This window comes from Dipodomys ordii, unplaced genomic scaffold (assembly GCF_000151885.1).
Source record: "Dipodomys ordii isolate 6190 unplaced genomic scaffold, Dord_2.0 Scaffold10, whole genome shotgun sequence".
In the NCBI taxonomy this organism is placed as follows: domain Eukaryota; kingdom Metazoa; phylum Chordata; class Mammalia; order Rodentia; family Heteromyidae; genus Dipodomys; species Dipodomys ordii.
Window position 1 is genome coordinate 8,015,961 of NW_012267226.1, and position 14,345 is coordinate 8,030,305.

At 41.3% G+C, this 14,345-nt stretch overlaps 1 protein-coding gene across 1 annotated transcript in view; it reads left to right on the forward strand.

Annotated features, from left to right (window-relative positions):
* Positions 1-8,339, forward strand: part of Ets1 (v-ets avian erythroblastosis virus E26 oncogene homolog 1) — a 76,766-nt gene extending 68,427 nt beyond the window's left edge. The window contains exons 7-8 of the mRNA XM_013009680.1: positions 2,677-2,795; positions 4,423-8,339. Coding sequence (XP_012865134.1) covers positions 2,677-2,795; positions 4,423-4,638 — 335 coding nt within the window. The 3' untranslated portion in view covers positions 4,639-8,339. The remainder of the gene's footprint in view (positions 1-2,676; positions 2,796-4,422) is intronic.
* Positions 8,340-14,345: the final 6,006 nt, after the last annotated feature.

A 14,345-nucleotide genomic window follows, 5' to 3' on the forward strand; every position in this document is an offset into this window, starting at 1 on the left:
CCTCCAAGAGATTGAAGATGGTATGATAGAGGTTCCAAGGTAAATAGTGGGAAGGAGAAATAATGATGTAACACAACTTAGCCATTTTAAGAGAACCTGATTGCCTTCAGCTGTAGAGGTAAAGGCCAAGGCTAGGAGGCAGTACCTTTAGAGTCCTGTGACTGGAAGGTATGATGCCTTTTAAAACTAGGACCTTTTATCCCTTGGTCACACGTTGGTTTGGGCAATGTAATGTTGGGAGAAAGTGAAGACCCAGATTGCCAGGGTAGAAGTCCTAACTACTCTATCTCTGATCTAAATGGCCTAAGTTCAAGTTAGATAGCAGACAGGGTATCAGTTTTCTTTGCTATAATGACAAAAAAAAAAAACTCAGGTAGAATTGGAATAGCACCACCCCACAGAATTGTGGTGAGGAGTTATAAGATAACTGGAAAGCATTCTTAGTGTCTAATGTAGAAAAGGTGGCTCCTGTTAGATTTGTTTTCTGTGAAGGATCTTAAAGGAATTCCCACCCCATATTCAGTCTGCAGTGTTGATGCAGGAGTGGCCTAATTTACAGAGTTTGGGGCTACCTGGCATCTCTCTTCAGGAGTGTTAACTTCTTACTTGTCTGTAGTTTCTGAATGCAGTCAGAAAATTGTGAATGTCATTAGGTAAAACAGTGTCTCACCTACCAGGTACATTAGACCTTCCCAAAGGATTCTTTGTATCATGCTGTGTTTAGTTTTGCAAGACCAGAAAGGAAGCAGTAGCGGCTGGCCTTACTCAACTCCCAAGAAACCTGTGTGTTGTGAACCAAATGAATTTTTTTAAACAACAGGTAGACATAGGAAGTGAAGGTTTTACCAGTGGAAATCCATTTCTTAGCGTGTTAATTTACTTTTGCTTTACTAAGTATGTCCATTCATTTAAGCAACATCAGTTGGTGAGTCTTTTTATTCTTGAATATGAAAAAGACATTTTTAGCAAGAGGGATAGGAAGAAGCTATACGCACATTCTCGGAAAAATAATTTGGATTCCATGCTTAGCTTGGGTATGTGGAGGAGGGGCACAAAGAACCACCATTGGGATACAGCTCCTATTATATGAAGGTTTCATAGTAGCATGGTTTTCAGTAGCATGGAAATGCTAAACTCAACCTGTGGCCAGCTCAGCATGTTAACAAGCCTTGAAAAATAATAATAAATTATACCTACAGACCACAAAGGACATTTTGTTCTTAAGTAAGAGGAATTTTAAGGCTTGTTACCCGATGAATCTCTGTATACTTTGGGGCAAACACATTTGAAGATTAGAGCCATAGAAAGTCAAGTTTCCAGAGCTGGGCATAGTGGCTTATGCCTCTAATCTCAGCTACCTCAGGAGGCCGATATGAAAGTTTGAGGCAAACTCAGGCAAAAAGTTAGTAAGACCTCCCCCAAAGAAAAGCTGGATATGAGCCAGGTGTCGGTGGCTCACCCCTGTAATTATAGCTACTCAAGAGGCTGAGATTTGAGGATCATAGTTCAAAGCCAGCCCAGGCAGGAAAGGCCATGAGACTCTTATCTCCATTAAACCACCAGAAAACTGGAAGTGGCATTGTAGCTCAAGTGTTAGAGCACTAGCCTTGAGCTTTAGAGCTGAGGGACAGCGCCCAGGCTCAGAGTTCAAGCCCCACGACGGACTTGTTTATGGCTGTGTGTGGCCTTGAAAGGTGGAGTGATGGTGGAGAGAAGCATCATGACATCCTGTTGTCTGTTTCCTAGTAAGGGGATCTGAGATCAGGATTCTTCTTGTTCATAGATCAGTGGCCTTCCTTCTACAGAGGAGTGCTTTTAAGCATCAACTTCAGTTTAGAATTGGCAAACATTCTCTAATGAGTAGGGGCTCTTTCTTCTTAGGCAAACAATAATGACCAGGGTTTGCAAGGCTACTGATCAAGCTTCCTAGAGTCTACCAAGTTTCAGTCAATACATTTGTAACCACTTACATACCACCCAGCATGTTTATGCACTGATTTATAGGCAAATTTGAGACACCACAAATGAGGGAAAGCACGCAACCAGTGTAATTCCTTAGACAAATCAAAGCCCCCCAAAATAAGCAGTAGGGAATGATGGGCTGGGCCAAAGGGAGAGGGATAGATGAATCAAGGGACAGAGATTGGGATGGAATGCGCTCAAGAATTAATTGCATATACTATAATAAAGTTAAGAAAAGTTAAGAGAAGGGGCTGGCCAAAGCGGGATGAAAATATTGAAAGGGGTAACATTGATCAAGATGCATAGTATTCATAAACCTAAATGACACTTCCTTTGTACAACTATTTAAAAATAATAGCAAAAAAAGATAGGATTCCTGCAGTCAAATGCTCTACTACTGAGCTATACCCCGGTGCCAAAAGATAGGATTCCTATCTCAGAAGGCAGACCCTCTATTTCTAGCATTTTCTCAGCAATTAAAATGGACTGACCTTTATTTAAATGAATCAAAAATAAGGCAATTGCTATATTATCTGTTTTTGTCTTTGGTCTTCATCTTTTGTGTCTGTCTGAGCTCAGTACATAATCCCCCCACTCACCACCTGCAGCTGCATTTTCTCCTGGCCGGGAGAACAGGGGATACAATGTAATGGGATTAGTGACTAAGAAAGATGAATATGGGTTGCGAGGATTCAGGATGCCTTATGTTTGCAGGCAGTGGACCCATCCAGCTGTGGCAGTTTCTTCTGGAATTACTCACTGATAAATCCTGTCAGTCTTTTATCAGCTGGACAGGAGATGGCTGGGAATTCAAGCTTTCTGACCCAGATGAGGTAAGAAAAGAGCAACAAGAGAGCTCTGGGCTGCGGGAGGATAGGGGTAAACCCTGGGAGGGATTTAAATGGGTCTGGATGACACTTCCTAGGACCAAAGTCTTCACTCTGTGACTTGCTCCTTGTGTGACTTTGAGCCAACTACTCAGCCTGACTGAGCCTTCATTTTATCATTGGAAAACAGCAAATATCTACACTGCCCATTTGTTTCCCAAGATTAACTGATAGTACACAAAATGAAGTGCCTGGCACAAGATAGGCCCCTCAAAAATAATTGCGTTCTTTGGCTTAGCTCTCTTTCTAGCTCTGTAGCTCTGTGCATGTGCAAGGGGCCAGACAGTTCAAGAGACCTTGGAAGATTGATGTAATTTGTTCATTCATTCATCCTTTCATTACACAAATGCTTATTGAGTGGCTGATCTATGCCATACCCAATTCAGCTGATAAAAAACAATGAACAAGAGGGACAAGCTCTCTTTCTGGCAGACATGAGAAAGTGTTTGTGCCCTGGGACAGAAGTGATGCTTCCTGTTGATGAAATGCAGGTGTGATTTCAGCTTAGCTCTTCCTCTCCACACTCTCCTGTTAGATTTCATGCTTTCAAAACAAGTATACCCCATTAAACATATAGAGAAAGAGCCTGGAGTGTGGTTCTTTGCTGTTTTTCCTCCTAATCAAATACTTTTAAACCCCATTACATAAAGAGTTCAGCTTACTACATTTTCACCAACTTAGTTAAAATGGCCACTATCCCTTGAAAACTAGAATTCAGCAACATGAATGTATCAGTAGAAGTGGGCATTATATTTAGTGAAATAAACCAGGCCCAGAAAGACAATTGTCATGTGTTCTCACTTTCTATATGTGGGTCTCATGGAAGTAGAATAGAAGAGTGGCGGGAAAAGGGTTGGAGAGAAGATAGACCATGAGCACAAGCGTTTAATTGGAGAGGAGGAATAACTTTCCATGTTGTTGTTCATTTCCAAATAAATAATCTTTTCAACTGCTAGAAAGGCCCCACAGAGAGTAACACAAATATCTGTTGTGGCAGACAAGCCTGTGATCCTGATCTGATCATGCCACATTGTATATCCATGTACTGGCCAGTCACACCGGACCCTCTAAATAGCTACAGTTACTATGCATCAATTAAAAATTAAAATACTAGCCAGGTGCCAATGGCTCATGTTGGTAATCCTAGCTACTCAGGCATATGCTCGGGATGGCAGTTCAAAGCCAGCCCAGGCAGGAAAATCCATGAGACTCTTAACTACCAGAAAACCAGAAATGATGATGTGGCTCAAAGTGGTAGAGTGCCAGCCTCAAGCAAAAAAAGCTCAGGGACAGCACCCAATCCCTTAGTTTGAGACCCATGACCAACAACAAAAAAAATACATAAAATATTTTTAAAAGGAAAGAGTGACATTGATCAAGACACATTATATTCAAACTGATGTGTTGTACGATCCCTTTGTACAATTACTTAAAGATAATTAAAAAATTGGCCTCTGATCCTCCCATCTGAGTCTCGATGGGCCATGATGGGTATTGGAACACATGGTTTTGGAATACCTGTAGAGTTTTTCCCTCTCTCTCTCTCTCTTTTAAAAATTTGATTTTCTTTCAGGTGGCTAGGAGATGGGGAAAGAGGAAAAACAAACCTAAGATGAATTACGAGAAACTGAGCCGTGGCCTACGCTACTATTACGACAAGAACATCATCCACAAGACGGCGGGTAAGCGCTACGTGTACCGCTTTGTGTGTGACCTGCAAAGCTTGCTGGGATACACCCCTGAGGAGCTCCACGCCATGCTGGATGTCAAGCCGGATGCTGATGAGTGATGGACAGGAAAGGGCAGAGCAACTCATCTGAGACCTTTCGAAGAACAACCGCATTGGTCGGACTCTTTAATTTTTAATGGTTATTCTATTTTTTATTTTCCAGAACTCATTTTTTAAAAAATGTTGTTTTGTTTTGTTTTTTACATTCAGGGGTGGGAGCTAAGGGAGCTGCAGCTGTAATCCATTGTGCAGTGGCTGGAAATGGAAAGCCAGGACTGGTGGGGTGGGGTGGGCAAGGACTTGTAGGGTAGATTTTCAAAGTAGAGAGAGCGGTCTTCTTAGAAGCTTGAAGGATCTGACGTAAGGGAGGAAGAGATTAATGTGTCCAATCATTTTTTAAAAAATCATCCATGAAAAAACATCCGTCTTCAATTGTGGACCCGTTAGCAAGAAAAGTTGTCACATCAAGTCATGGGACATGATGATGATGATGATGATGATGATGATGATGATGATGATGATGATGATAACAATGAATTTGCTTTTGCTTTAAATCATGGAAGGGAAAAAAAGAAGGAAGGAGGGTGGGCTAAAGACAATTTTCTTTGGGGGATGCACTTAAAACCAAGAATTTATATACTTCACTCTGCTTTTCAAAACAAAAGTGGATTTCTGGGGGGAGGGGCCAAAATTGTTTTTGTGTTAAAATTTATTCTATTACATTTTGTGCCAGTATTTTTTTTCTTAAAAATCGTCTTAAGCTCTAAGGTGGTCTCAGTATTACAATATCGTGAAAGTTTGTTCTTATTTGCTGGCTGAGGACTCTGTTACAGTGGAAGAAAACTTTTTATATAGACCCCATTGGAAAAGCAAAGCTCTGTTGCTGAGGTCAGAGATTCATTCCCAAGTTCATGTGACTTAGATAAGAAGAAGATGGTCATGCTAAACTGAGTAGAGGGAGACAGTGCATGCAAATCTCACTGATTATTTTATGTTTTAGAAATTGTCACACTCCCATAACTTACGTTTCATTAGAAGATTCTCGGGGTTTGGACTTAATGCTGAGCTGAGACACATTAAGTCTTTGAAATTGAATGTATTTTGCAGCCCTGATTTTGAACTATAGTTGATATAGAAGCACTGTTGAAGTGGAGGAAAGGAAATTGAATGAGGAAGATTAACTTGGTTCTTGATTCATTCTCTACCTGTAACCTAGATGACTTGGAATAAAAGCTGTATGAATGGGCATTTTTCCTCAGGTTGTAAGAAGTCTTGAGTGCATGTTTGTTTTTGTTGTTATTTTTCTCTCCCCAACTAATGCTGTATAATTCCTTCTTTGTGCCTACTTTTCCCAGCGTCCCACATTTGTTGATCCATCCCCACTCTGATTATTCAGCAGAGCAAAATGTACAGCTTTCTTTCTGATATGTCAGCGAGAGTGTGCCTTCAGAGACAACGTGAATTGAAGACTTGCTGGGTTTTGAAGGCATGGAAATTCAGAGGGAATTTCAGTCAAATGCGAGGGGGCTGTCTTTGAGAAGGGTTAGGCAAGGTTTTCCTTTGAAGAACTAAAGCTAGTCAGGTAGTATATCAGATGAGAGACTTACATTTACAAAGGAAATAGTTCAGACTGTGGTGAGGCCTCATGCTTGAATCTGTTATCTTGGCAGAGGGTAAGTGAAGGTTAACTGCAGAAGGGATGAATGATTGGAAGGCAGAGGACACAGGGCAGGCGCTTGAATGAAGGAAATAAGTGGTCCATAGGATATGAATACATTTTTAGTTCCCCCAATGTTTGAAATACATAAATATAGTTAACTGAGGCAGTCATCTATTTGTTGGTTGTGTGTATATGTGTGTTGAGTGGGGGGATCTGAGAAAGAGGTTTAGGGGTAAAACTTAACATCAAACCATTGAACTAGTAAGGAAACATACTTAATATGACTCGAATTCATCATATGTATACATATATGTATGTATATATACACATACATACATATATACACACACATAAAATCTCCAAGTTAAAACGAGAGTGGACTTCATGAAAGAGGAGAACAGTTAGATGAATGTCTCAGGGCCGGCCCTTTGTGAGACTTAGCTAAGAAACTGGAAGTACTAACTACCTTCTAGCAAAAGAGAACTTTTGCTAACTCCTAGACCCCCATGCAGATCCTGGCCTATCAGGAACATGGCACTGTATGCTGACCAATGGGAATGTCCACACAAACAGCAAAGGCAGAGTGGCCCAGCTGTGCAGGTGCCTTAATGAAGCTCTCAAAGTATTTGAGGAGCTGCTCAGGGAGTGTTAGGTGGCATCATTTGGACTACATTGTTTTCTCTTATAATTACGTGATCTTTGTTGGGCACTGGTCAAATGTGTGTGTGTGTGTGTGTGTGTGTGTGTGTGTGTGTGTGTTCAGACATGCAGAACCACAACTAAAATAATAACTGCATTTTCTAGTGAAGTCTTCTCCACATTTCAATAACAGGTAAGGGTAGAACCAAGGCTAGGTATTGTCTTCACAGGCATATAATCACTCTAAATCATCAGCTTTACCTATTCCATTTATATTGAAAAACTCCCCTTTGGTGATTCTAATACCTGCAACCTCAGTAAGCAGGTAAGATGTGAGAGAAATGCCCCATCCACGCTCTCCTCAGCTCACTTGATTGCTAAGATACTCTTTCTCCCTAGATCCGCCATTTTCAGGAGTTGTAGATAATGTGTTAGTTCAGACAGCTTTGTCCATCTGGCCACTTGTTTTCTTTTTGTTCCCCCCAAAGGCCAGAGACCACTCCAGGAAGAATAAGTGGGTGGTTTATACACTGGAAATGTAGCAGCATCATTGCATTTATGCTTTTTATTAAAAATAGAAAACAAAAAAAATCACATATGCTAACTTCAGAGGCAGGATGGGCAATTCTGTTCAAGCTGGACGACACTGTATCTTCCCCATCCCAGAGAAGTTTCAACTTGTGTGGGTTTGGGCTTTAGGGCTCAATAGTCACATGTTCCTCCTCCATGCAGGAGAGGGGTTGCCTTACAGAGAGCCCTGATGTGGTAGCTGTGGGGACTGGAGATAGCATTGAACAATCAGATGTGCCCTTCCTCACTTTGGAGATGAACACTCTGGGTCTTAGAGCATTAACCTGCATAACTTTCATGGTGAGGAATATACCTTCTCTTCTGCCTTTCTGTGCATGCTGCTTTCTCTGTTGGGGTCTATATAAATCTGTTGAACTCTGAACATACATTCCAAAGAAGTTTCAAGGAACCATTAAGTATATGTATACATATACATATATGAAATAGCTATAGAAAAATGAAATGATCTCTATCAGGAATACTACTTCAGTTATTGAGCTTTTTATTAAGGATACTTTTTTTTAAGCTGAGAAGTATTCGGGTAAAAAAAAAGATGTTATATTGTGTTTGACTATTTTCCAACTTGTATTTTCATATAATTTATATTTTTTAAAAGCTGAAAATTTAAAAGCAAGATTTAAGAAAAAGGAAAAGCAGGTGCTTTTTTAAAAAAATCAGAACTGAGGTAGCTTAGAGATGTAGCGATGTTAAGTGTCTTATGTGTTTTTTTTTAAACAAATGCAAAAAAAATTCTTATGGGGGAGTTTTTGTTTATTTTAGTAGTTGATGCTGGCACATCATTTTGCTGGAGAGTTTTTTATATACTGTAGCCTGGTTTCATATTGTATTTTAAACTGTGTGAAAATTAAAAAGAAAAGAATTTCATTCATAATGATGTGGCTTTGGTTTGATTCTTTCCTGTCTGGAGGGTGTAATAAAATTAGGACAAACTAACCAATCAGAATGAAGTAAGACAAATTAGCCTATCAGAGACCAGCACAAGGGAAAAAATGCAGCACAGTCTTCCTGACTTTGCCAGCTCAGGACCATTTCAGATAAAGATTTTCTGATACAAGGTGAACCCTAATAGGATTATAAGGAAGTCATCTAAGATCCCAATTAGTACAAATAATATGTCATCCTTTGTGGAATGTCCTTGGCTTTGTCATACCTCACTTGTTCCTGTCTGAGAGCTACAAGAATAAACATTTTTATGGCTTAACTGGAGGACATTTGACTTCAGCTAGAACAGTTCGTGATGTTAATATAGAAAGTTTAATGTCATGGATGCCCCGGACAGAGAACAGAACAACATTTTGTTTCTTCTTATAACTTTGCTCTGTGCTAATGTAAGCCTATCACCTCAATTCTTGTGGCTCCACATTTCACTGGGGCTGAAAATTAGGGAATGATAATATCTGTCAGAACCTCCTCAACCCAGGAACCCATGTCATAAATAAAACACATATTTATAAGTTCTCTGGAGAATGAATGCTCAGGAATGCATTTTGCACGGTGCCTTTTCCTCGTTGAAACTGTAGAAGGTGGATGTTTTTAATTAACACCAACATTTACAACATGAATCTCAACTCACAGCTGGAAAGAGAATTTTTGCTGATTTGTTCACAAAGAGAGTTCTGTTTTTTATTTTATTTTTGGTGGGGGGAGGAATCTCCTTCTTTGGGCCTAAAACTTGAGGTTTGCTGAGTACACGCTAAACAAGGATTGTGTGGTCTAGTGGTCAGGGAGCCCATTTGGCCAAGAAGGCTCTGGCCTTCATTGGGTGAGTGGGAGAAATGGTTTTGGGTCCTCATACGTTTTAGTCTTCAGCTGCAAACCTGAGCAAAACCACAACTCCTGAGCTAACCTGAGGCCACATCTGAGATCTTCTCCCTTTAAATCAACAGCTTACAGAGAGCACATTTCTGCCTCAGTCAACATTTTGGTCAGAGAGCTGTCCTTCAGTGTCAAGTTGGTATTGTCCTTTAGAATATCTAATTTCATGCTGACCAGGGTGTACTTGAATGAAATCGATTTAGGCCTGTGTCTCAAACTAGCAGCTAGAATTATAGTGGGATGTTCTCAACAAAATGGTCATTGGTAGTTTCTTTCTTTTTTTTTTTTTTGGGTCCGGTCGTGGGGCCTGAACTCTGGGCCTGGGTGCTGTCCCTCAGCTCTTCAGCTCAAGGCTAGCACTCTCATTGGTAGTCTCTTAATAATGTTTCTGAGAGCCTCAAATCCAAGCCACAGCAGAGGGGTCAGGAGGAAAGATGACATCAACAATCGCAGGATTTAGGAGGATGAGGTAGTGTGAATGAGAAGGAGACCCAGGGGAAAGGTAGGTGGGGACAGCTCACACACAAAAGATAGTGGTCAAAAATCTATAGATTTCATACACTTTCTGAAGATGGTGGACAAAAAACATTGGCCAAGTCCACGTACTCCTCACTTTGATAGGTTTGGAACAAATTATAGACCCAAAGCTCTGATACCTCTTTCCCTGCCCCCTCCCCAAATTGAGCAACAACAGTGCTCTGTCTGTTTTCTGTTACTATCACAAAATAATCAAAAGTTAGATCCTAAGTTCATAGTTTTGGAGGCCAAAGTCCAAGATGAGTAACCTTTTCTGCAGACGTGGGCTGGGAGAGCTAACTCATAATGGCCAGGCTAGCCTGGTGGTGCATGTGGGAGAGAGATAGCTCACGTAGTGAGACTGAAAGTCAGAAGAGTGCAGGAGTGGGGGATGCGCCCTTTAAAACAAGTTTCATGAGAAGGAACACATTTTTTTCAAGGCCAGCTTTAATTCCTTTCCAGGTAGGTAGTACCCCGATGACTTAACACCCTCTCATTAGGTCTTGCCTCTTAAAGGTTCTATGTGTTAACACTGGGGACCAAGCACGTAAACTTTTGGAGAACACACACACACACACACACACACACATGATAATCCTACACAACAAGGGCTTTCTAAGAGAGTGAAGTGCAGAAGGAGATAGTAACTTGTGCTTTGGGCAAGAGGAGGGAGAGAATATAAATAAGGTAACACACAAGAACATTCCATGACAATTGCTTCATTTGGCCTTCACAGTGTTGGATCTACCCACACAGCCCGCATGAATAATGTCCCACAGTAGCAAAGTGGGGTGGTCTTTGAATTTGGACCCTCAGTCCTCCATGGGTGCTGAATAAGCTGTCTTTCACATATGAACTTATATCTGCCATTTTATTTCTGGTATGCAAGCACCGCACTCATTATTATCCCTGCCCAACCCTTATAGAATTTGAGTTTGTGACCTTCTCCATAGCTATCTGTCCACAGACCCTATTTTCTTGGCATGAATTCTAGAATCACCAGTGGAAGGGAGTACAAGAGGTCATCAAGGTCATCAGAGAGCCATCTGATTTCTAAGCCCTTGTTCTTTCCATTACACCATGTTGCTGCCATACAACTTGAATGATCTTCTTTGACGAAGCTGGGTGACAGCTCCCCCAATGTGGGAGAGACAGCTCTGGTTACTTCAAGTTATATTTCAGCCACTAACATTGGTTGAAAACAGAACCTTCCTTCAACAAGGATGCCTTTTTTGCCTTCAAAATCCTTACTGGCCGCTTCTTTTCTCTCAGTGGCTGGTAAAGGTGGTTTATGATATGGTTCCAGGTGCTCCGTGTGGTAGTTTGCTCCTTTGTGGAACCCACTCTATACTGAATATCCTTGCCTAAGAGCAAGAAATAAAAGAAGAAAGAACACTTTCCGCGTACTTTTTACAATGAGCCAGACCTTTAAGGAGTCTGATTACAGTAGAGGTTGATCAACTGGTACAAATTTTTCAAGGTTTGAAGTTGGGGGGGGGATTGATTAATTGAGAATCCAGAATACCCAACTAGGACATAGAATGGATTTGGGTTTTCTGCCCTTGGGTCAGTGCCATTTCCTGGTTTACTCAGCATCCCAGACCCTTTCAGGGTTTCCATTTTCCTGACAAATACATCCATCCTGGGAAAGCAAGTTTCATTCACATGCCTGGAGTATATCAGTGTGTTGATATCCAAAGCAGTGATAGCAGACGAGCATCTGCCCATAGCAACACTAAGAAATCAACAAATAACCAGGCCTGTGACAAGTTACACAATTCCCCAAAGCTTGTGTGAGTTTATGGTCCTTTCTCTAATCTCTCCTCCCTGACATTCAGGCTCTTTTGTGCTTTCAGTCACAGCTTGTGTACAGAGCTTTGATGTCAGCTCAGCTCTGGTCACTCCCTGTGATACGACAAAGAGAAACAAGGGAGTTTTCAGCAGCCTCTCGTGGGGATTATTAGGTCAAGAGATAACCGCCATCTTTTGTCTGTCCAGGTCTCGACTATCATCCTAACCCACTGGTTCTGAGCAGCAGAAGATTCATTTGAACCTTTTAAAAGACAAACCTGGTATTTCACCTCTGGCCATTCTTGTACCCTTTTGCCTTCGTTCCCTGAGGTGTGCCTAATGGTGCAGACATGTTTAATGTAGTGACTATAGTTTTTGTATGAGCATTGCCTTGGTATGAGAATGCTTTTTGAGGCTAGAACCTTCCAAAAGATGGAACCAAGAGCTTATAAATAGCTTTGGGAATCATGTCATGCTCGTAAAGATGGTGGCTATTCCTCCAGATCTTAAGGAGAGGCAAATTCAAAACTTGCATTGGTGATTGCCTTAGGGATCTTTTTTTTTTCTCTGCCAATCTGGAACTCAACTAGTTTTGTTCGAGTTGTTGTAACTTCTGTCAGAATAAGGCAGTTTACAAATACCGTGCAACTAATATACACTAATTTGAGATGCTTATACATAGTGGGGAATTCTGTAGCTGGTGGAGATAATGACCAATGTGACTAGTGTTTGGAGGTAATGGATATTTTATGCAAGTGTCTGTTTCTCATGGCCATTTTCCTCCAAGTTGTGCCCTTAGGCCCAAGACGTTTCAAGTAATTTCTTTACTGACTGATCGTAGAGCACTGAGGTGGTGGGAGGGGGTACTGTGTCACCTGCATGGTGATGGCACCTGTTATCAGTTAGCTGATTAAAAATCCCACATCAGAACCCTCACCATGAATCCCTACCAGGCTTCACTCTACTATTGTAAGTAACAACCCCACACCTGAAGTCCACCCAATTAAAACCAAGGGGAAGGTTACATCCTGGTATTTATGGGTCAGTCAGTCCTACTGCTCACCCATTGTTCTGGTTGGATATTCCTAGCAGTTTCTTTCTCTTCTATAATACTTTTCACAGGCTCCCCGGTAAGCCCAACAATGGCCTACAGGATAATGGTAGAACAGCAAATGCCAGTTGCTTGAAAGTCCACATTTTATAGAGTCAAAAGGGTTCTCTTTTTTTTTTTATCAGTTGTGGGGCTTGAAATCAGGCCCTGATCACTGTTCCTGAGCAATTTTGCTCAAGGATACTGCTCTACCACTTTGAACCACAACTCCACTTCCAGTTTTCTGGTGGTTATTTGGAGATAAGGTGGTTACTTGAACTTTGCTGCCCTGGTTGGCTTTGAATTGTGATCCTCACATCTCAGCTTCCTGAGTAGCTAAGATTACAGGTGTGAGCCACCAGAACCCAGCTCAGAAGGGTACTTAAATATGATCCAATACAGTAACTTTAATTAAGCATCCATGAACCAGAAGTTTGGAGAAGTCAAAGACTTGCTTCATATTACCGCAGAACAAATTAAACAGCAGATCCATCTCTCCCATGAGCTCTCACCACTACCCCATTGCTATAATAGATTGAGTCTCACTTAACTTGCTGATAGTGCATTCTTCCTTAAGCTGACACCTTAGATGGTGTAGTGTTGACTTTATGTTAGCTTGGATAGGCATATCAGCCTGGTAAATGCTGAGGTTTAGCTTGGATGATGGAAGGTATTATCTCTTAGTTTGCAGAAACACAAAATCCAAGGTGTTTGAGATTCTGTTCATGAGACTACAGGGTGTTACAGGTAAAACATACCCAGCACAATGTTATCAGCAAATGACTTTATCACATAAGCGGCATTCACTGAGCATCTGCTATGTAGTGGGCACTGGGTTGAACTCTTCCTTGGGAAATCCCATAAGGAAGAGTACACAACAAATGTTCCTTCCCTTTCAGTGAGGTAAAGATGAAAGACAAGCGAATAGAGAGTTCCTATCCAGCGAGCTAACGCTATGACTTGGAGTTAGGAAAAAAATTCAACCTGAATGTAAGTGTAACCCTAATAGTGATGAGCAGCCAGCTAGGTGGACAGAAGAAAAAATTGTTTCAGGTAGAGAGGAAACATATCACAGTGTAGAGAAGAGATACTATATGGACCAAGACAGAAGTGTCTTGAAAGTAGGGCACAGACTGCAAGAACAGAAATGAAAGTCAGGAGAGGTGGGTACAATATGTGATGCATGGCCTCTAGGCCAGTGTGTGAAGAGTAGGGCAGAGTCCTGGGGATTTTCCTGCAGGCTGAGTCCCATGTGCTGCACTACTATAATCCTGCTGACTCGAGAGAGAGGACTGAGAAGACCGGATGGAGGAAGAAGACCAGCTAGAAAACTGGCAGAAGTTGTACTGGGACATCAGAAGGCTACTCAGGTGGAAGAATCACAGCATGGACAGTAGGTTTATGTGGATATTTTAGGCCCTGTATTAAGGATCCCAACTGAATGGTATACAAAGTTGGCTTTGGTGATCCAAGTCTTTGGCTACAATGTCATTAAAGTATGGGTTTTAGATGTGCAAAGAACCTTCCAGATAAAGCCCAATCCTTTTGTTGTAGAGATGAAGGGTCTCTAAGAAGAGAGTATAAGTGACATTATCAAGTGGTGACAGGTCCAAGTGGGACTTCTGGCTACTAACTTCAAGGCCAACTCTGTGCATCTATTGAAGG